This window comes from Polyodon spathula, chromosome 7, assembly GCF_017654505.1.
Source record: "Polyodon spathula isolate WHYD16114869_AA chromosome 7, ASM1765450v1, whole genome shotgun sequence".
Lineage (NCBI taxonomy): Eukaryota > Metazoa > Chordata > Actinopteri > Acipenseriformes > Polyodontidae > Polyodon > Polyodon spathula.
The window spans coordinates 32,077,357-32,098,422 of NC_054540.1; the positions used below are offsets into that span (position 1 = coordinate 32,077,357).

At 37.2% G+C, this 21,066-nt stretch overlaps 1 protein-coding gene across 1 annotated transcript; it reads right to left on the minus strand.

Moving 5' to 3' along the window:
• Positions 1 to 520: 520 nt before the first annotated feature.
• LOC121317834 (uncharacterized protein C11orf24 homolog) lies at positions 521 to 9,288 on the minus strand. Its single transcript, XM_041253936.1, has 5 exons — positions 9,158 to 9,288; positions 5,962 to 6,083; positions 4,152 to 4,473; positions 2,781 to 2,924; positions 521 to 2,265 (listed from the first exon to the last, which is right to left on the minus strand). Exons 3-5 carry the CDS (start codon positions 4,393 to 4,395, stop codon positions 686 to 688), a joined length of 1,968 nt encoding a protein of 655 aa, XP_041109870.1. The 5' UTR covers positions 4,396 to 4,473; positions 5,962 to 6,083; positions 9,158 to 9,288; the 3' UTR covers positions 521 to 685.
• Between the last annotated feature and the right edge of the window lie 11,778 nt (positions 9,289 to 21,066).

The window sequence follows — 21,066 nt, forward strand, 5'->3', positions numbered from 1 at the left end:
TATTATTTTGAATATAACCTACAGTATTCTATTTAATTTTTATATACAAGGCTGTTGTTATCTCTACTGGATCTGGCAGTCGTCAATTCCTTTGTTTTGTACAAGAAATGCACCGAGGAAAATACCAGTAGGAGAGATTTCAGCTTGCCACAGCGCTTCAGCAGAAACATTTCGATCACAAAACTGCAAAGCAGCAGGCTGAAGCAGCTCAACCTGGATTTAGTGCTGTATCGACTGGCACACGCAAGAGAATTTGTATGTTACTTTCGTTTTAAATTAAAAACTACTTTTTGTTTTTACAGTTTTGTATGTACAAACTAGTTTCTTTTGAAATGTTTATTTTATTATAGTTTTTCATTTTTTGAAGTAGTGCTTTATATGTGGCAAGTTAGAAAATAAACCATGTGTTTAATTGTTCATTTAGATACTGCCGTTTTGTCTGTGCAGGCATTTGATATGATGTGCTTGGACAAAACTTTTGAGTTGTATTTAATAGCTTGTCTTTCATTTTAATATTGATGGTGTTTAAAATGTAACTGTTATGATGACTGCCGGTGGTGGTTTTAGGTATGAGTATAACCGTTCTAGTGTTAAAAGGGGGCTCTGAAAAAGTCTCTCAAAATGTAATAAAATATCCCTTCTAAAATAAGGTTCTCCTATGACAGTCATTAAGCTTTGAATCTGTTCATGTATCAATATACATCCCATTGACCAGGTAATCCACCCTGGAGTAATGTCTTCGCTTGAAAGACTCTATGACCTTTTGGCTCTGTAGGGCCACCACCAATGCCATGAACACCACTCCAAATACCAAGGCAGCTATCAGACCACTTTTCATTCCATCCTGTAAGATCTCAGCCTGCTCAGAAGCAGCCTTCAGGTTTGGTTTTGCTGGATTAGGCTGCCTGCTGTCTTTTGGTGCAGGGTTCACAGAAGCAATGGTGGCAAAATGTCCTGCAGCTGCTGTTGTAGTAGTTGTTGGCTTAGTAGTGACAGTGGTTCTTGTTGGCTTAGTAGAGGTAGTGGTGGGATTAGTAGCTGTAGTTGTTGGTTTAGTAGTAGTAGTAGTAGCAGTCGTAGTAGTAGTCATAGTCACAGTTGGAGTGGTAATGGTTAGTTTAGCAGTGGTAGTGGTTGGTTTAGCAGTGGTAGAGTTAGGGTTAGCAGTGACTGGTTTAGCAGTGGTAGTGGTTGGCTTAGGAGTGGTAGTAGTTGGTTTAGCAGTGGTAGTGGTTGGCTTAGTGGTAGTTGGTTTAGCAGTGGTAGTGGTTTTAGCAGTGGTAGTGGTTGGTTTAGCAGTGGTAGTGGTTGGTTTAGCAGTGGTAGTGGTTGGCTTAGCAGTGGTAGTGGTTGGCTTAGCAGTGGTAGTGGTTGGCTTAGCAGTGGTAGTGGTTGGCTTAGCAGTGGTAGTGGTTGGTTTAGCAGTGGTAGTGGTTGGCTTAGCAGTGGTAGTGGTTGGCTTAGCAGTGGTAGTGGTTGGCTTAGCAGTGGTAGTGGTTGGCTTAGCAGTGGTAGTTGTTGGTTTTGACGTGATAATTGTTCTGGTTGTTGCTGATGGCTTAATCACAGTGGCTATTGTAGTAGTAACTGTTTTAGTGAAATTAGGCATGGTGGTGGCTAGCAGTATAATAATTTTGCTTGTTTTTGCTTTAGACGTGGTACTTGTTGGTTTCACAGATGCCACGGACTCTTTTGACACTGTAGTAGCAGCTTTTCTAAATCCTGCACCAATGTCCCCTGCCAGTCCAAGGCCTTCAACTGGTCCATCTTCCCCTAAAGATCCATCATCTCCTCCTGGTCCTTCTCTCCCTAGTGGTCCATTGCTTCTTAGTGGTCCATCATCCCCTCCTGGTCCAACTCCCCCTAAAGGTCCATCGTCCCCTCCTGGTCCTTCTTTCCCTAGTGGTCCTTCTCTCCATAGTGGTCCATTGCTTCCTAGTGGTCCATCAACCCCGCCTGGTCCAACTCCCCTTAAATGTCCATCATCCCCTCCTGGTCCAACTCCCCCTAAAGGTCCATCTTCCCCTCCTGGTCCTTCTTTCCCTAGTGGTCCTTCTCTCCATAGTGGTTCATTGCTTCCTGGTGGTCCATCATCCCCACCTGGTCCAACTCCCCCTACCGATCCAGGTATGTTTTCTCTCTTCACATTTTCTTGTTCTGCTTGGTTCCTTTTATCCATGTTCAGATGTGTATCTATCACATTGATCACCTCAGAGAGTTCACTAGTAACATTCTTCTTACTATCTTGTGCTCCTGGTGGAAAGTCTATGAAAAAAAAAAACAACAACTGTGTAAATATATCTGTGCTGAAATACAGTCTTGGGATTATTGTAATGATTGAAAAATATTGTTGGACTTTGAATATTTATTAAGCCCATTGGAGTGTGAAATATTAAATAACAATGGCACATTGTTCACTATGCCATAATTATGGCTGCAACATACTATTAGAAGCAGTAAAAAACATAATCACAATTTTTATTGCAGTTTCAATTTTGTTGCAGTATATACATTGAACCCATGTTATCACAGAACTTGATCATCTTTAAAACAGTGAAACCTGAATCAATTATTTTTCCAGAACTTACGTTTTTCACACCAAGCATGGGCCCAAACAGGCCTTTTGGGCACTCCGCTTCTGTTCAGCCAAGTTGTTTTACTTTGAGGACAAGGTTATTCTGCCACTTATTTGGGAAGTATACCTCATAGCAACTACAACGTTCCACATAATATTGTCGATTTGCTCATTATCTTTATTGAATAGTATCGTTCGTGCTTACCCTGTATTATTTTATAGCTGTTCATCCCTTCAGAAGGCTTCATTGGACAGGCTCCAGCACTCAGAGGACAGTTAAACATATAGCAGTTTGGATGACCGGCTGTCTTCATCTTGTCAAATATCACAAAGTTGCATGTCTTCTGACCTATTAAAATGTAATTATTTAATGAAATAAAAGTAGAAACAGGGTTTAACATACTAGTGATGGGGAAAATACCTGAATATTTAAAACAAACATTTCTTGACATTTATTCAAAGACAAAATTGTATAGTTTAAAAAAAATTGAATGCAAGAGTGTACTAGATATGGTGGGTTTTTGCAGTTGTAAATAAAGTTGAAAAGTTTTGAATTTAAGTTTGGCTGGGATGGGGTTAAATCCAACTTTGCCAAATTGATGTGCGGAATGTGGCTGGGGCTTAATTGACTAATTGATAATCAATTAAACCCAGCCACATGGTATAAAAAAAGAGCTGGAAAGCCAGTTGTTTTGTTCTAGTTCCAGCAAGCGTGCAGTCTCACTACTGTGTGAAGAGCCAGGGTGAGTGAATTGTGTAGGGATTAATTTAGGGGATTTTGATCTCATAACAGTTTATTTTAGTGTGTCACAGAGTAGGTTCTGGAGCGGGACCTCCCTTTTAGTGGGAGCAGCGCTAAGGCAGTGTTTGGCAAACTATCATTGCTGGTACCCTAGTGGCGGCCATCTGTCGCTGCAATTTTTTGTTTATTTCAATAAAACATGGACGCCTGAGTGGTGTTGTCAACTGCATCCCTCTTTGTCTCTCTCTTATTCAGTGGACACCCACAACAAAAGCAGCAGGTACTAAGCCCCACTTTTACAGGGATTAATACAGAAAAGAGGATCAACACATCTGCTCTTGACCCTCTACTTTTTACTGTCAAATTTTTAAATAAACGGGATGCTGCAATGAGGCAATGTAGGTGTATAGTTAGAGGTTTTACTGTATGTAATAATTTGACAATTCATTGCTGGTAGACCACGTTGGGATAAGGGTGGGAAAAGTAGATCCTATGTACTTAAAGTCTGGGCACCCCTGCTCTAAACGGATCCAGTGTGAACACAGCCTGATCCGTGATCAATCGGCTGCTAGGAAATGAATGAGCTTAGATAGCCTCCACTCATTCGTACATATCTTATGCTCCACTTCAAACGTTATTTACTTGTCATACACAAGTATCGAATGCATTTTCTACGTTCTCATTAGTTTTCAGTATTAGGCTTCGTGGCTCCATCTAGTACAAGGTGACTTTGCCGGGGAATGCACCAACCTTTACTAGAAGCCATAAACCAGGCACAGTACAACAGCCTGAGCAACAGAAGCAAGAACAATGATTTATTGGTGGAAAACATACCTTCAATTGGTTCCTTAGCACAGCAGAGATTAATACAGTGGTCTTCCATTGAGGAGTAAATGGGCTCTGTGCCCCTCACCCCGTACTGAAGTGCAGACTCAATATCAATGATCATGTTCTCAATCTTTTCAGTGGAGCAGAGCTGGCTGGTGCTGGGTGTGGGGGATTCAGACAGCAGGAACAAAACACAGAGCACCCAAACAGGCATCTTGTATTGCCTTCTCTTCCCTTCAGTACTTGACATAGCGTCAGTTAGAAGACAAACCTCTGATGGTTTAATATCTGAACAGAAACTAATCTGATTAATCCAGGAGTTCCAAACCTTAAAAGAAAAAAAGGGAACCAACATTTTGATCTTTATGGCAGTCAACTAAGCATATACATACATACATACATACAGTTGCAGAAAAAAGTATTTGGGCAGTTAAAACCACAAAGAAAGTGAATTCTATAATTTCTAACTGTTCTATTGAAAGATATAAATTAGAGATTCAGCTTTCTAATCAAAGGACGGCTTCGCTGATGACGTCCCCAGACCCAGACCCAGACCCCCCCCCCCACTCCCTCCCCTCCAGCACAAGCTGCAATTGTAATTATTTTCTTTTCCTTACTTGAATCTTTTTCCTGCACTCTTGTTCCTCCTTCCTGAACACCCACTGCGTTCAGCAAATGCGCAGGTTTTTGATTGTGATCATCTCCAGATTAGCAAACACTTAAATCAACCTGGAGATTACCACATTCTGCACGAGCCTGTTATATTTGCGTGGTCAACAGCTGTTAATAATTTGCTGCTGACCATGCATTCTCACGATGTCTGGCAGAGGCGAGCTGCTAACATTGCCCCTGCCTTGCCACATTTAACTAAAACAATAACATCAGCTGTTCTTAAACAAACACCAAACAATACAATTAAATCCTATACTAAATTCACCTGTTCTAAATTCCAAACAGGACATTTTTAGCAGGGCTTTGTCCTGCTCCATATTTATACAGGGGGCTCTTCTGCACTGCCACAATTACAAAACATGTAAAAACGAATTTTATACTTATTAAAAAAGTATTTGGAGAATCAACATGTTTCATATGAAACCCATTCTTTGCTAATTATTGACAGTTATCATGCTTGAAAACCAACTCCTGATGATAATTATATAACAAATACATAATCAAGAGCTGAAACGTAAATTGGACATGTGTGATTCAAAAAGGCAACAAGACTTGAATCCCATTCAGATGTTGTGGATGTTGACTTAAAGGTTGCTGTTGCAAAAAGGAAACCAAAGATGATTGCAGAACTCAAAGCTGTATGTGTTGAAGAATGGGCAAAAATATCTGAGGAAAGATGCCAGGAAGCAAAGGGTGGGCACACAAAATACCAACGTCAAAGTATGAAATTAGTTTTTGCATATTATTTTTCATTTTTAGCATGTTATGTAATTTGTTGTTTTATAAAGCTGAAGCTCTAATTTATATTTTTCAATGGAACAATACATTATAGAAATCAATTCAAATGTTGATAATGTTTAAAGTAATTGTAGCAAACAAATAATTATAGATGTTAACTGTTTTGCACTTCCATTAGGTCTCAAGTGTGATGATTTTGAAAATAACTTGTATAGCAAATATGTATTTAAATGTTAAAACAGGACCTGGTTCTACTTAAAGCTGCATTCATACCGAGTCTGTTTCAAACGGACTCCGTCTGGCTCGTTTCGTTTGAGACAATGTAGAAACGCGTGAGATTGATGGAATTATTTTGTTAGCTATAAACCACTTTATACAACTTAAAAAAAAAGAAAAAACAACTTACCAGTCAGCACACCAGGCTTTTCTTCTTGATTGTCTTAATACTCTTCCATGTGTCAGCAGTTTGTACAAAGTTCAATGTTGTTGCACACTTGTTATCACTCTGTTGAACTTTGCTCAGAACTCCTGTAATTACAGCAAGAACACTTCAGACAAGGCTGTGACTAAACTCCAATAAGAAATGAAGTCAGAACAAGAATTGATTACGGTGATTTTATCGATAATTTTTAAGTCTTTATTATGTATTGTTCTGAGAAATTATAATTAATAGCTCTATTATCCACAATAATTGTACAGTAGTATGGCTCATTTTAAAAGCCAACACGTGAAATGCAGACAGAGAAATAACTAGTAACTGGTGAAAGTTACAATTAATGGCAGTAAAAACATGACTAGTGTGATCATTAATTGCTAGCTAAAAATTTAATTATTACTGTTCAACACTACAACTGAGGAAATGCACACAGATAGGCATGTTATCAATTCGTCCGGAGTCAAATTCTCTATCCGCAATTCAGCAGACGATATTCAAAGTGCCACATTCCTAACCAAAACACTGGCTCTGTCAGTAGATAATGCAAGGCCTTGTTCCTCGTAGCTGGTTTAACTAATTCAGGCTAATCAGAGGTTAGCCAGATTCAGTTAACCCAATAAATGAAGTCAGGCTATCTCCGTTCCTCGACTGCGAATACAGGCTAAAAGTGTCTCGTTAACTTGATTCCGACTTAAGAAATCCGGGTAATTGCGCGTGCTCGGGCTACCTCAAAGGGAGAATCGCAGAGCACTGAATCAATGATCCTCACGAACGATGACGTTGAAACAGAGAGCAACTTTTTTGAGCAAGAGCTTGTAACGAAAAGTTTTGAGGAATATAAAAGCATTATCACAACTAAATGCAATGCTGCTGCTGCCAAGTCTAGAGAGGAAGGATGGAAAAAAAACTGCAGATAAGCAAAATGCGTAAGTTTTTAATTTTATTTTTATTTGTGGAGCACCGCACATGCGGCAATGATGTCACAGGATCTGTCACAGTTCATCTGAGAATAACTGAGGTCAAGTCATGGATGATGTTCAGTATTATCCAAAGTCTGACACCTACTGTCTAGCACTGGCATTGTATAATTGTCATTTAAATATTGGATTATTTGCATCAGTTGCTGAATTGTAGCTCATTTTTAATTTTATGTAAGTGATAATGTCATAAGTACTTGTACATTAATGTTGTGAAAGGATTTCCTGTTCACATAATCCGCCTCATTTGGTCCTGAGGGTGCCTTGATGGGGATCTGACTGCAGTCCACAGCACCAAAGACTACTTAATAAATGATAACGATGGGATAACCTATTCATTAAATTGCATATAACTTAGTAAATTACCTGCTACTGCATAGAAGCCCTCTTTGATGTCGTTTCCCCTTGTATGTCCCGGAAATGTGATGAACACATTAAGAAATCTCTTTAGGGCGAGATAGACCCTTCGGACAGCACGGCATGCAGTGGCTTTGCCAATATTTTCAGCATCGCCAACTGAGTATAGGAATGCGCCAGCAAAAAAGCGCAGCCCTATGCATATACTATAGTCTGTGTTACTGTCAACGCATGGCTGCACCTGGTGATATGGGCAATATACGGCTCAAGTAGGCTTATTAGGTAAATGATACCTTGCTGACCGGATCTATAGCGCTCAAATACAAAACATCTGAATGATGCAAAGGATCTTGGCGTTCTCTCAATACTCTTTCCCTAAAATTGCTTTACAAATTACAAAGCTCAATTCAGTAGAACTTTAACACCTACAGTTAAGGTAATGAAATACTGTAATGAAACGTACCACACACCAAACTTTACAAAATTACAAAGCTTTACAAATCATTAAATTACTGCAATTCAGTACTGTAATTTTAACTTTAACAGTGGACAAGTAAAATTATTTGCTTGGCAAACAGTAGGCCAATATCCTGGTAACATTGTCATGGCACACATTGTCATGGTTCAGGTTTTAGGTAAAGGTGACTCACTTTAAAGTTCTTACAGTTGGTCTTATTTTTATTTAGCCACAGTATATTTGACATGCACAATAACCTAAATATAAAAGGCTTATCTGTCCACGGATGATGTGATATCTACATAAAGGGCCAAGTGACACTGTGAAATAAAATCAACCAGTTTAGGGGGCTACATGCCATTTATAAACCAAATGTCTTGGAACCTTGAGCTGCTTGTGTTTGAAATTTTGCTCTTTTCATATCCTTTATAAACGTCCCTTTATTCTCCAGTACTGTACTTGGAAATGTTTATACTGAAATCTTTTAGTCCGGTCAATGTATACTGGTAACAATTGTAAAAACATAGATAGTGTAAAGATATCTGTATCCACGCTGTTTGCAATTGCCCTTATATGAAATTTATTGCATTTATTTACTTACTACGTGCTCTTAGTGGAATTTACTCTTACAAACGAATATATTTACTATAAATACACTGCTCAGTCGAATTCGCTCTTAAAGGTAATTATTTACTGCACTATTTAGTTTGCTCTTATTTTCTACTGATTTTACTGTATTTTATAACTGCTCTTATCTGTAATACCACATTTTGCAATGTGATACTTTGTAACAACTGTAAGTCGCCCTGGCTAAGCACATCTGCTAAGAAATAAATAATATAGTGGGCAGTGAAGGCAGAGGCATGCAAACAAAGCTAACATAGAATGTATGTTAAAGCAAATTTACCATATTGCATTTTATAAGGGTTACAGTAATTAGAGGGTTTCAGTACATTTAAAATAAATACATTACTTAATTATTAATTCATGAATTACAATTCTGCCAATATAATCATGAAACCATGCAAAACATCTCCAGACAGAGGCAGCACCGTCTGTATAACTTTCTGTCTGTGATTATTGTGTTAACCTGGAACAACTTCCTTGTATTTTTTTTTTTTTTTAATAAAAAGCGAACCTTGCAATGGATCACTCACCTAAAATGTATTGTTCGCCAGAATTCCACTCATACCTCAAATCGAAAACGCTGCAGGTTTAGTTGACAGCGATACGCATAGCACCTTAGTAGTTGCCCGTGATTTGAGTTGTTTTTAAAACATTAAACGAGGCTTTTAAAACATCTGATAGTATTCAAATGCATCTAGTTAAACTTTACGCACACATTCTAACGAAGGCAGAAAATACTGTATCTTACCCTTTTTTAAAGTTTCTTAAATACTGGAATTCCCGTTTAGTTAGGCTACAAAGTGCCACTGAACACAGATCTCCACATCCGTGCAACCCGTAACGTCACCAGGAGGTTGCACTCTTCCAACAGGGTATAGCTGTGGACTGCATCCAGCATTCCTCAACCTCACTCAGCGCACCCTGTGTGCGCGCAGCTTCTAATTGCGTCATAACGAAGCCGAGCTCGAGGGTAGCTCATCCAGCACCCCGATCACATGACAATTTCATACCCCAGGAAATAAAGCGTAGATATACAGTAGAAGGATCAGATTACATGTGCAAAGCTGTGCCCTATTAACAATTATGTTAATGATTTATAGCATGTGAATATGGGGTGCCAAGTGTGAAAAACAAAAAGCACATATTTTACCCTGTGTTTTTTTCTGGATTTAATTTAAATCTAGAATTTTTGTTGTTTGTTTTTACTAATCAACTGTATTTCAGGTGGGACATTGCTGATGTACTCTTGATCAAGGTACTTTACCCAGATTGCTCCAGTAAAAACACAACTGTATAAATGGGTACCAGAATTTTGTATACCAGTGTATTTATGTATACAAGTACAGTAGGTATTTATTTTATTAATATCACAATAAAAAAGAAAGCCCACCTGGTCAATGAGGATCAAAGTAGAAGACCTCAGGTAGACTGGTGCAGAAAATGATAATAAAACTTTATACACTACGTGTATCTTACAATGATCTGCTGAAGAATATGATCCAGAAGACTCTTTTATCAATGTACCACGGGCTCCCCACAAGCATATCTGGCCATTTATTGTTTTAGGAATTTATCACTGCAACCTATTTGATTATTTAACACTATTTATGAGTTTGTTAATAAGGATTAGAAAGTCTGCCTGTTGAACACAAATTTGTAGCAGTTTAAAATATACTATAAACAAAGTTGAAATATTTGAATTAAAAGTGGAAAACTTTTAACACGTTGTATATACATATTGTAAAAAAAAGAAAAAGAAAAAAAATTACATACAGCACTGACCCGCCTCCCCCTAATATCTCCCCAAGGCAGTCACCCATACAGAGGGATCCCAACTGCTACAAGATTTACATATTTTTAAATGGACTGTGTTTTTGGGCACAATCCACTGAACATAATCCAGGGTGCTACACTTCAGCATAACTGGCCCTCAAAACTCTGTCCATCTCCCACATATCCTGGTGCCAAGTCCTTGCAGCTAGTCCACGGTGTCCTCACTCGGTAATGTGAAACTCAATGTGGTGCTTCTGAATGTATTCTTGAGTAAACATATTCCATTTTACAACACCTGTTCAAAATATTAGAATGTTTCATGAGTACTTTAAGTACTTTAAAAAGAGAAATTGAAGAAGGAAAACCACAAGAGAAAGGTATTGTATTTGATTTTTTTGACGTTTTGATAATTTTTATTTTTTTTTCATATAGCATTTTGACGCCAGCACAGCAAAAATCCAAGTACCTGTTTTTATGATGACACTAAATGTGACTGTCACTTTAACTGGACAGTCAGCTTGTCCAAATATCACCCTACCTGCCATAGCATAGCGTTTTATTATAGCACAGTGGCTGTGTACTTGCATCTGTAGCGACCCGGCCTGTGCGCTAGGCAGCACCGGGAGCTCTGAGACCGGTTTCCCCCGCCTGAAGTACTGTACTGCTTCCTATCGACGATTTATATTGACAAAAGAATATTAGAATTGAGTGAGAAACTGTGAGCTAAACTCGATCAATGCATGAGTCAGTGACAGCACCAGTCTCAGCAGTGTAAGGCAACTTAAGTAGCAGTGAACCAAATGCAAATCAATAAAGGTATGAAACCATCTACTTATTAATATTGATGTTATAATCTTGTCCTTTTAAAATCCCATATTTCTGACAGTGTGAATATGGTCATTTTAAGTTGCTGTGGTTTTGCTGGGGGACAATTAGTTTTAATCTTTGAAATAATATGGGTCATCAAATTTTAACATTAACATCACCATCCAAGGTACTTAATATTGCTTTGCAGTTTGCATGAACAGTCTGCAGGCTTTATAAGATGATAACTTTTACATTTGTAACATGAACAGGATCTGCAAGAGGTTTGTTCGAGTTTTTTTTTTGCCTCATAAAAATCTAAATGTTTATTTGTACATTGCACGTTTGCTCGTACATGTGTGCTCATACAAACGTTTCAAGACAGTAGGCTTAAATCTATGTTAATTTGATTTGATGTCGTACCAAGTGAGGGGGCGGGGGCGGGGGCCAAATCCTGCTTAGGGCCCCCAAAAGGCTAGAAACGACCCTGGGTGCACACTACTTTGTCTTACAACCTGTCATATTTAATCGAGTGGGCATGACACTAATATCGCACCTACATTTACCATCACCCTTCATTAGTTTTTCTTAAAAGAAATCACTATAACAAGTAATATCACCACAGAAAGACTTTAACGTAGATTGCTCTGACCTTAAGTAAATAACCTCCCAAGAACTGTATTTACCAGTATGTGAACGTAAACTCAAATCAAGCGTCTGTCTTTCTCCGCCACCTTTAGGTAGTCTCTGCTGCCACCTGCTGCTTTCAGGCACTGGTCCTTTCTTTCTTTCTTTTTTTTTTGGTCTGTAGACTTTCACACTCTGTATTAAGTTGTCCGACCAGAGCTTCTGCTAGATGGTGTCCTGCTATGGTCAACCCAAGGAACAGCAGAGTCATTTTTATTGGATCGATCATCCCGCACCGCAGTGCTGCTCCATCTCCGGCTTCGGCTCCCGAGCCACAACAAATAGTGTAAACTAGATGTATCATTTTATATATATATATATATATAGGTGTTGTTTGGCTAAATATTCCAAGATGATTAAATGCGTTTTTGAGTAAGAGATAAGAATATTGAAATCTGGTTTTAAAGCTTCACCGTTTTATTTTCTTGCAACTTTTTTGGGTTTGACGCAATCAACATATTTACAACATAAAAACATCTGTTTAAAAGTTCAACCATAACATGGTAGAAAATAATATAATAAATAAAGAGAAACAAAAAAACTGTGAAATAGTTATCCTTTTAAATTAAGGATAAGTAAAATCTTAAATACGAGAGAAAGGAACATTTTTGGATGAGATTATTAATTGGAAATGCTAACACAACATATTAAAGACTTTTAAAATGTAATAAAATGCTAATTGTTTTCATCTCGATTTTGGTTATTAAATACGCTTTGGAAACTTGTTCACAATTAATACACTAATGTAACAATACTGTGGACAATAATAATAATGTAACAATACTGTAGCTTGAGTATTTCAATATGAATTAATAATATAACAATTCATATTTATTTCTATATAACAATATGTATTTCTCCAAACTGGGCATATTTACTACATTAAAAAAATAAAATAAAATAAAATAAAATCTTTAACATGAGAAAGTGAGATGATTTACAATTTCTTACCTCAATGATGGTGTTTCTACAGGACAAAATGGTTGTAGATGAAGAGTAATCCACTCCAGTATAGCTTTGTCAACATCTCGTTGTTTTTCTGATGATATTTTCAAACTCCCAGATGGCATTCCAAAAATCCAAAAATAAATAAATTAAATAAATACATCTTTTAGCTGAGGTTGCTGTTTTTTCTTGCTCCTGAAGTATTTTTTATTTTTTTTGTAAACATTTGAGAGGTAACTGAGACTTTTTTGAGGTAGTACAGGCATGAGTCATATTTGCCAAGTTATAAATTGTTTCCTTTCTACAGTCACTTAAAAATATTTTATTTAAAGCTACATTTACAACAAAAATATGACTTATCACACATGTCTTGGTCAAACAAGTCCATATTTGGAAAAATGCGTTCGCAACCACCGCATAGATCTTGGACGTCAGCCATGTTTTAACCTCCAGCGAGGCATCTCTGATCTTGACTAGCTAGCATTACGAAGTGCTCGCGAAGTGCACATTGTTCAATAAGAAAAGCCACCTAACGCCTTGGGGCACCGTGCCTACTGAACGCACTGTTGGTAGTGGCAGGGTGGAGGTGAAAAGGGATCTGCGCAATATACAGACGTGGGTGTAAAAGCGAGGAGTACGGACGATAAAGAGAGAATTTGAGCTACTGCAGTATTCCCTTAGAGGCTAAAGTGAAGTTTCCCAGCAGGACTGTGTATATTAAAACAGGGGGGCAGTGCAGCACGAAAAAAGAAAGAAAGAAACGACACGCTGTTGTTTAATTGCTGCTTTATTTGGGAGCTGTGCATTGAGATAGTCAGTAGGGAGGCCATAGCGGATCGGGTTGACCTTTAAGAAGTACGCCAGCAGAGGGCGCGCTAGAAACCTGACGGATACAAGCTGAGGGACTGCAAAATTGTAATTGGAACAAAGACCATTCTTTAAAACCAAGAGTTACTTACTTACCTTCTTAGCTGCAAAGAACAAATACAATTACAACTCAAATCCCAAAACAGAGAATAACACTAACTTACAGTAATACCTACAGATGGAAGCCTGGTGACCTTTTACTCCAGAACCCAAAGTGAACTTGCAGTAAGAGTACTTGACTTTACTATGTGCAGGTCAAATACTGGACTTTACTACTCACAGTACAAATACTGAACTATGCAGTATTTCCTATAGTTATTTTACTGTGTGCAATATTGTGTTTCCTTTTTACATGCTTTGAGCTTAGCTGAAGCAAGGCTGAGTTAGGGCGAAGAAAATAAGTGTAGTTAACACCCAGTCAGTGAATTTTTCTTTTGTTTTTTGTAAATAACTACAACATGTTGTGAAATAATAATAATAAAAATAATTTCCTGTGTGCTCTCTCATGCTGCCAGTTGGCTACCACCCAAACAACTGAACACAAATAGTTCACAATGACATATAAACAAACTTTAAATAAGAAACAAACCTTCAGACTGTGCTGCATGTTTAAAATGAACCGTCACGTGTCTCCTTGCATGATGGCGGCCCCTTGGCTTATATACAGGGGGCCATATTATATTAGGGGCCATCCAAATATATTTGGCCACCATGTATGTAATCTAATCAGCCCCAGTGAAGCCCTTAACCATCATGTTTGATTATGTAATTGTTCCATGAACCATGTATGTTGTATGTATTTCCTGTAAAAAGTAAATAACAAGTAAGATTGGAATGCATGACCTGATAAAGTTCACAAAAAAAACTTGCACTGTTTCACGAATCTTTCAGAAAAGAAGCTGCTACTGTTTTATGTTGAGAATGCAGTTTCTTTCCTTTTCCACAAAAAATGAAAAATCAAACAGCTTCTGTGTATTTGATGTCAGAGAAGCAGACTTGTATGCTTCCAATAAAATATAATATTGGCTCGTTGTTTTATTTTTGGATGACATTCATTATAATTAACACCAACCCCACTCGCTCCCTACCCAGATTCATTTTCATATATGAAATGATAGCTTTGCAGGATAAATTAAATTGTAAGCACGCTTATTGTATACACAAATACAAGAAGATATTTGGGTTTAAAACCTTAGGCCTGGAACAGATGCATGGTTTAACAGGTGTTGATGTGTAAGATGTAATAGATTGTACTTGCATAACGTTCAGTTAATGGCTGCTTTTACAACAGAAAAGAACAGCCATACCTTTGTCTGGTTGCCAAAACTTTTTTTTTTTTTTTGTTTCTCTATACAATAGATTACACTACTGTCATGGAAAAACTACCACTGTCGTTTTTTTAAAAAAAAAAAGTTATTTTAATGCAGTATTTTTACGGATACATGAACGCAATATAACTACGTCAAATACTGAAGCAGACGGTTATATATAGTCTACGGGTTATTTAAAGTTTGCAACAACAGCAACAACAACAATACTACGACTACTATTACGGCTAATAATAATAATTAGCTTGTTATCTAAATGTTGTCAAGGCTCACAATTACACTTATTGCTTCCAGCTGTCGGCAACTGACTAGCTAAACGTCTACTATAAACGTAGCAAGGGATAACACAGACAGCAGGGATCTTAGGAAATTGTGGCTTTTAAAGGAAAGCAAAAAAAAAAAAAAAAAAAAAAAAAAAAAAGCAGCAGCAGCAACAACTCTGAATGAACAAATTGACATAATAGTACCTTTTGACTCTTGCAGAGGTGAATGTTGTGGCTAAAGCAAACATAATGGGTGTATGGCTAGAGCAATGTGAAAACAGTGGAAAGGGAAGATTTTATTAGAAAAATCAATCAAGTAGGGAAATAGAAACATGGGGAAAGGGACACATGGGGAGGAAGAAACTAATATTAATAGACTAAGGTTAGGACATGCAGCATTAAATGATCATTTATACAGGATTGGGAGTCATGAGAATGGGTTTTGTAATAATTGTGGTGAACAAGGAACAGTGGAACATATATTCAGCAAAGAAACATATTCAATAGAAAATTAAGGAAAATAGAAATTGAAGTAACAACAGTAAATTATATTTTGAAGGTAGAAGGGAGAGAAACACATGAGAGCAATGTATAGTCAAATGTATAAAAAGTATAGGGAAATGGGAGAAAATATAATAAGGGAATAAATAAATGTCCATATATAAAGGTAGAGGGCACTCATCATCTCTGTTTAGATGGCATGCGCCAACAACCCTTACCAAGAAGAAGAAGGAGGCAGGGAGTGCAGCAGCATGAGCACAGAGGAAGAATTAATGGTCGCTTTTGTTTTGTCCTCATTCAGGATTTCAGGACGGTTTTATTTTTCTTTACTTTCTTTGTGGTTGCGTGGATCACCGTCTTTTGAGTGCTGGTGTAGCTCCCAATTGTCGTGGTTTTCTACAAATAGTCGAACACAGTGGTTGTTGTCCAATACCAAAATAGTTTATTTGTGCAGCGCGGAGAGAAAGGTACAATAAAGGATTGCAAGTTTCTCTGCCTAGCAACTAACAGCAGAGCTTTTATACCTAACAAATACACTTGAAACACCCATTATTATTTGCATAAAAGCAGTATATGTTTTGTTTAAGCCATTAATTATAAGTTCTAATGAAGGCACTTTCTAGTCAAGCGCAGATGGCTGTGGTTAGCACGTAATACATCCTGTCTCACATTTATCAAGACAAACAAGTTTTCAGCTGTCTCAGCCATCTAAGCTATATCTTGTTGCAGCTTGCATGAACGTTATATTTTAGCTTATTTACTTAGCACTTATTTTAACCCTACAAATATCTAGTATGAAGTTAGTTTCTACATAATTCAATATCCCCTCAGAAATCTGTATCCCTGGAGTGTAGAAACCAATAAAGTAATAACTACCGTTAATGTAATAACTGCCAATAATGTAAAAATTTTCCATTCTTAATGTAATAAAAGTCGATAATGTAATAACTTACCAATAATGTAATAACATTTCTGAACCAATAACGTAATAACTTTTTGCCCATAATGTAATAAGTTCTTACATTATTGGCTGGCTATTACATTATTGGCTGGGTTAATAAAAAATAATAAAATTTGTAATAATTGGAGCCGATAATGCAATAATATACTTATATCACTTTGTGTTAAAGTTTTATTTATTATTAAGTGTCTCACTTACCCTTACTGTTGCTTCTTTCAAATAGCTGCTCAAAAACCTGACCAATCCTGACCCCTGAATCTTAGTCCTAACTAAAAACGCACTCAACTCTCTCTCTCTCTCTCTCTCTTTGCCCATAATTTGTTTGTAACTTATCTCCAGCCCTGCCTTCTACTCCTTAACCATTTGAGTACCAAATGAAGTGGGAGCACACATGTTTGCAAACACAGACAATTACTCTTATGTTGTATAATATGAAATCTATACCTCTTTGAACCAAACTGGCACTATTATCCCTTGTGCTCAACTTTCAACCTCTTAATGCAAAAAAGTATAAAATATAGCATAACATGACCTACAAATATAACTTTAGTAACACATCTTTCAGCTTTATAATGATAAAGGACAGTTTAAGGTCCCTTTTTAAAGAACTAAACTCTCTGATACTGCACTGTACCTTTGACAAAATGGAGGTAAGGTACTGGAGGTAATGTTCAATCTCAAATGAAAAGTAACTTCCACTCATTTACAAACTAAAAAAGAACTTGAGAGAATCAAAATGAAATTATCTGCTGACCTAAAAAAAAAAACACCAACAACAAAAATGGTCATTACATCTTCCAGTAGATGTCCTTAACTTTGTACTGTCCGAAGGCTATGTGACTGAGCAGAATCCAGACTCTCATCCATCATTTGTCCTTACCAAATAACTCTTTTATATGTATGCTGAGACCAGGATGGTGAGATAACAGGGGTTGCATCCAAACCAAGAGTTAACACAACAACAAACTGAACATTGAATATCTGGGAGGCTCTTTGAAGAGTTATGTGGTCACCATATGTGCCATGTTGTGCCATCCTCTGTAAATAATCCCCCCATGTCCCCTCCACATACTCAGAAAGTAGCGTCCCATCCACTCCATGAGGATGAAATGTTAGATCAGCCGCAATTTCTTCTCGCAATGTTGATGCAGAACGGAATATTCCAATGGTCGCCAATTGGTCAGCAACAGCAGCAAATTGGCAACTGCCATCTGGAATCGGGTCTAAACGAATGTTCAGGTTTGTTGATTCAAAAGACTCCAATCTCTCCTCATGTCTGTAAGGAATTAGCAGGTGGGTTTGCTGAACTGTTTTGGGCTGAGACTTTGGGCGCTGCTTTTCCTCCAGTCTTGTGACACTGGTCACATCAGACACTGAAAACCACTTTTGTGCTGGAGTGGGGCTATTGGGCATATGGAACTGAACCTTATCTTTGTGCAACTCTACGATTACCGCTCTTCACCCTGACCAACACATTGTCATTTACCCTGTATATAGAGGATTTATGACTTCCAGACAAAGTCATTCATCTTGTGCAGCGTTGTGTTGCCTTTCGTGCCCTTCTCCTAATCTTCATTTGGTTATCCTCAAACAAAAGCCTATGCTTTTGGGTAGGCAGTGTTTTGTGGGTTGGTAGACAGTGTTCTTCATGAACTTGAGCTGGGGAACAGGTTAACCGATTGGACAGTCTATGACTTTTTCTTCCATAGTACACCTGAAAAGGAGACATCCAACTTAAAACCTCCTTTGGGTCTTCATTCATTATCCTGGCATAAATTGGTAAATGCTTGACCCAATTGACTCCTCCTTGTTGATAGTTAACTAGGTCTTACATAATCTTTTTCCTCAGTACGTGGTGACTCCTCTCAACTTTACCCTGGCTCTGGGGATGATATGGCGAGCTCTGAATTATTTTCACCTGAAGGGATTCCATGAGTTTTCGTACTGCACCTTTGAATTCCTTTCCTTGATCATGTTGTAAAATCTTTGGTGGACCATGCTCAGAGTAAATGTCCTCAAGATGTTTGGCAATCTCAGCGCTGTGTTTACTCTTCAATGGTCTTAGCCATATGTATCTGCTAAATACATCTACTATGGTCAGGATATACCTATATGTGGCTTGGCCATGCACAACTCTCCATTGCCCATGTCAAGAAGATCAATCTGGTGGTGATCTTGAACTGCTTTGGCTTTAATGGATTTTGGAATGGGTTTGTTTCCAAATATCATCTTATGCAGATGGTAGCATCTTGACCTGTCCAATGTGTCTTGTACTCTCCTCTAAGGTGTATGTTTACCTTTCTTGCACCAGAGCCTTTTGTTTCATCAAGAACTCTGTTCACAAGTGTAGGAATAGTTGACTTCTTAGCTACCAATTTTCCAGCAAATGTAATTGCCTGGCCATCCTCACTGAGGGTGTAAAGTTGCCTATTCCACCACAGTCGAACAAGAGCAGCACGCTGGGTCCTTGATCTCTGTGCTACAGGGACATTAAATTCCCCCTTGAGTGCCTTGAGTATCACATCATAGGTCTCATCTGACATTGCTCTCTGTCCATGTCCTGCACATACCCAAATGAAACAGGACAGGAGAAAGATTGTTTGCAGTATTTTCATTATTCCAGATCTGTCAAATACATTAAATGGTATTAAATAATAAGCCTCATCTTTTTTATCACTACTGAGGTGCTGCAGTGTCAAACCCTGGTCCTGAAAAACTACAGAAGGTACATGCCCCCTAGTCCAATCAGACATGAGTACTATGGATTTTAAGAGACATTCAAGTTTGTATGGAATTGATGTGTACTGATTGGAAAGTGGCACCAAACATTCTACAACCCTTTGAGGTACATTATTTCCCTCTATAAACTCTAAACTGAGGACATTACATGACCTAACATACAATATAAGCTTATGTATAACAGAGAGTTTCAATTAAAGGGCAATACACAGGTGTGTTACATAAACATATTATCAATCTCTTTGCACGTAGCAATTCCCCATAATGTTATTGATAGGTAGAAATTACATATAAAAAACGAACAACAATATTGGCTCTTACACAATGGTTTACGAAACACATAACTGTGTTAATTGGGAACTTATTACATTATGGGTAAAAAGTTATTACGTTATTGGTTCAGAAATGTTATTACATTATTGGTAAGTTATTACATTATTGACTTTTATTACATTAAGAATGGAAAATGTATTACGTTATTGGCAGTTATTACATTAATGGTAGTTATTACATTATTGGCTGCTACATGGAGCATTGCGCATGCATAAAATGAGGTCGCCCCACGAGCAAGGCTGATTCTTCTTTTGCTCGTGTCTGAGGTAAAATACGTGTGATGTGTGTTGCACCCTTAAAAAGAAACACGCAGCAGCTTTCTTTTTTCTTCTTACAACTTTATTGTGCCACGGTTCAAATCAGTTTTACACTAAAGCAAGGCATATAATTTCTTTACTCATGCACTCATATCCGACAGGACTTCGGCTCACACTGTTGTATTTTCTTTCTTTTCCTTTCCCTATGTAGTTGTATTTTTCTCACCAGTATTTTCGTCCAACTGATGATGTTGCTGCTTTGAAGATTGCTTGACGGAAGCGGTTTCCCACCTCTTCAACCGGAATGATGCGAAGTGGAATTGTTGGAATGCTGCGGTCGGCTATCTCGCTAATGCAATGGTACCGATGAATAAAAAAATAGTTTATAGTTTTTGCATTGCCTTTTGTTCATCAAGGAACAGTGGAACACTGTTAAATTACTATTAAATTCCATTGTTTTAATTGTCCTTGACCATAAAATGTACATATTTTCACATTTAAATGTATGGTTTTTAATTTAATTTTACAGTAAAATGTACAGTTTTTAAAAACTGATTATCGTAATCTCATATAGTCAAACTGTTATTTTATGATAACATGTAGTTTTACATACTGATTACTGTAATTTGATATACTGTCAAACTGTTACTTTTACTGTTAAATTACTATTAAATTCCATTGTTTTAATTGTCCTTGACCATAAAATGTACATATTTTCACATTTAAATGTATGGTTTTTAATTTAATTTTATATATATATATATATATATATATATATATATATATATATATATTATATATATATATATGTTAAATAATATACGATATAATGTATTATATATAATATCATATCATAATACCTTAAAATTTTAAATCTTATTTTTCTATATATATTATAGGTGGTATAAGTGAATTTTGGATTTTTTAAATCTTAAACCTGAAAATGAAAACTCTTCCTTGCTCATATCTTGATACACATCACCTTTTTTTACATGTGTTGACAAATGATCCTCTCATGCGGACTGTGACACAATATAACACAGTCAGCCCATAATGAATGAGGGCTCTGTATGAAGAGACCACCATGCACTCATGATGGTGCTTGCAGTGTTCTAGTTGACACAAATGTGATGAAAGTTTTGAAAAAGAAGACACAAAAAGGAAATTATATTTAAAAAAAAAAAAAAAAAGAAAAAAAA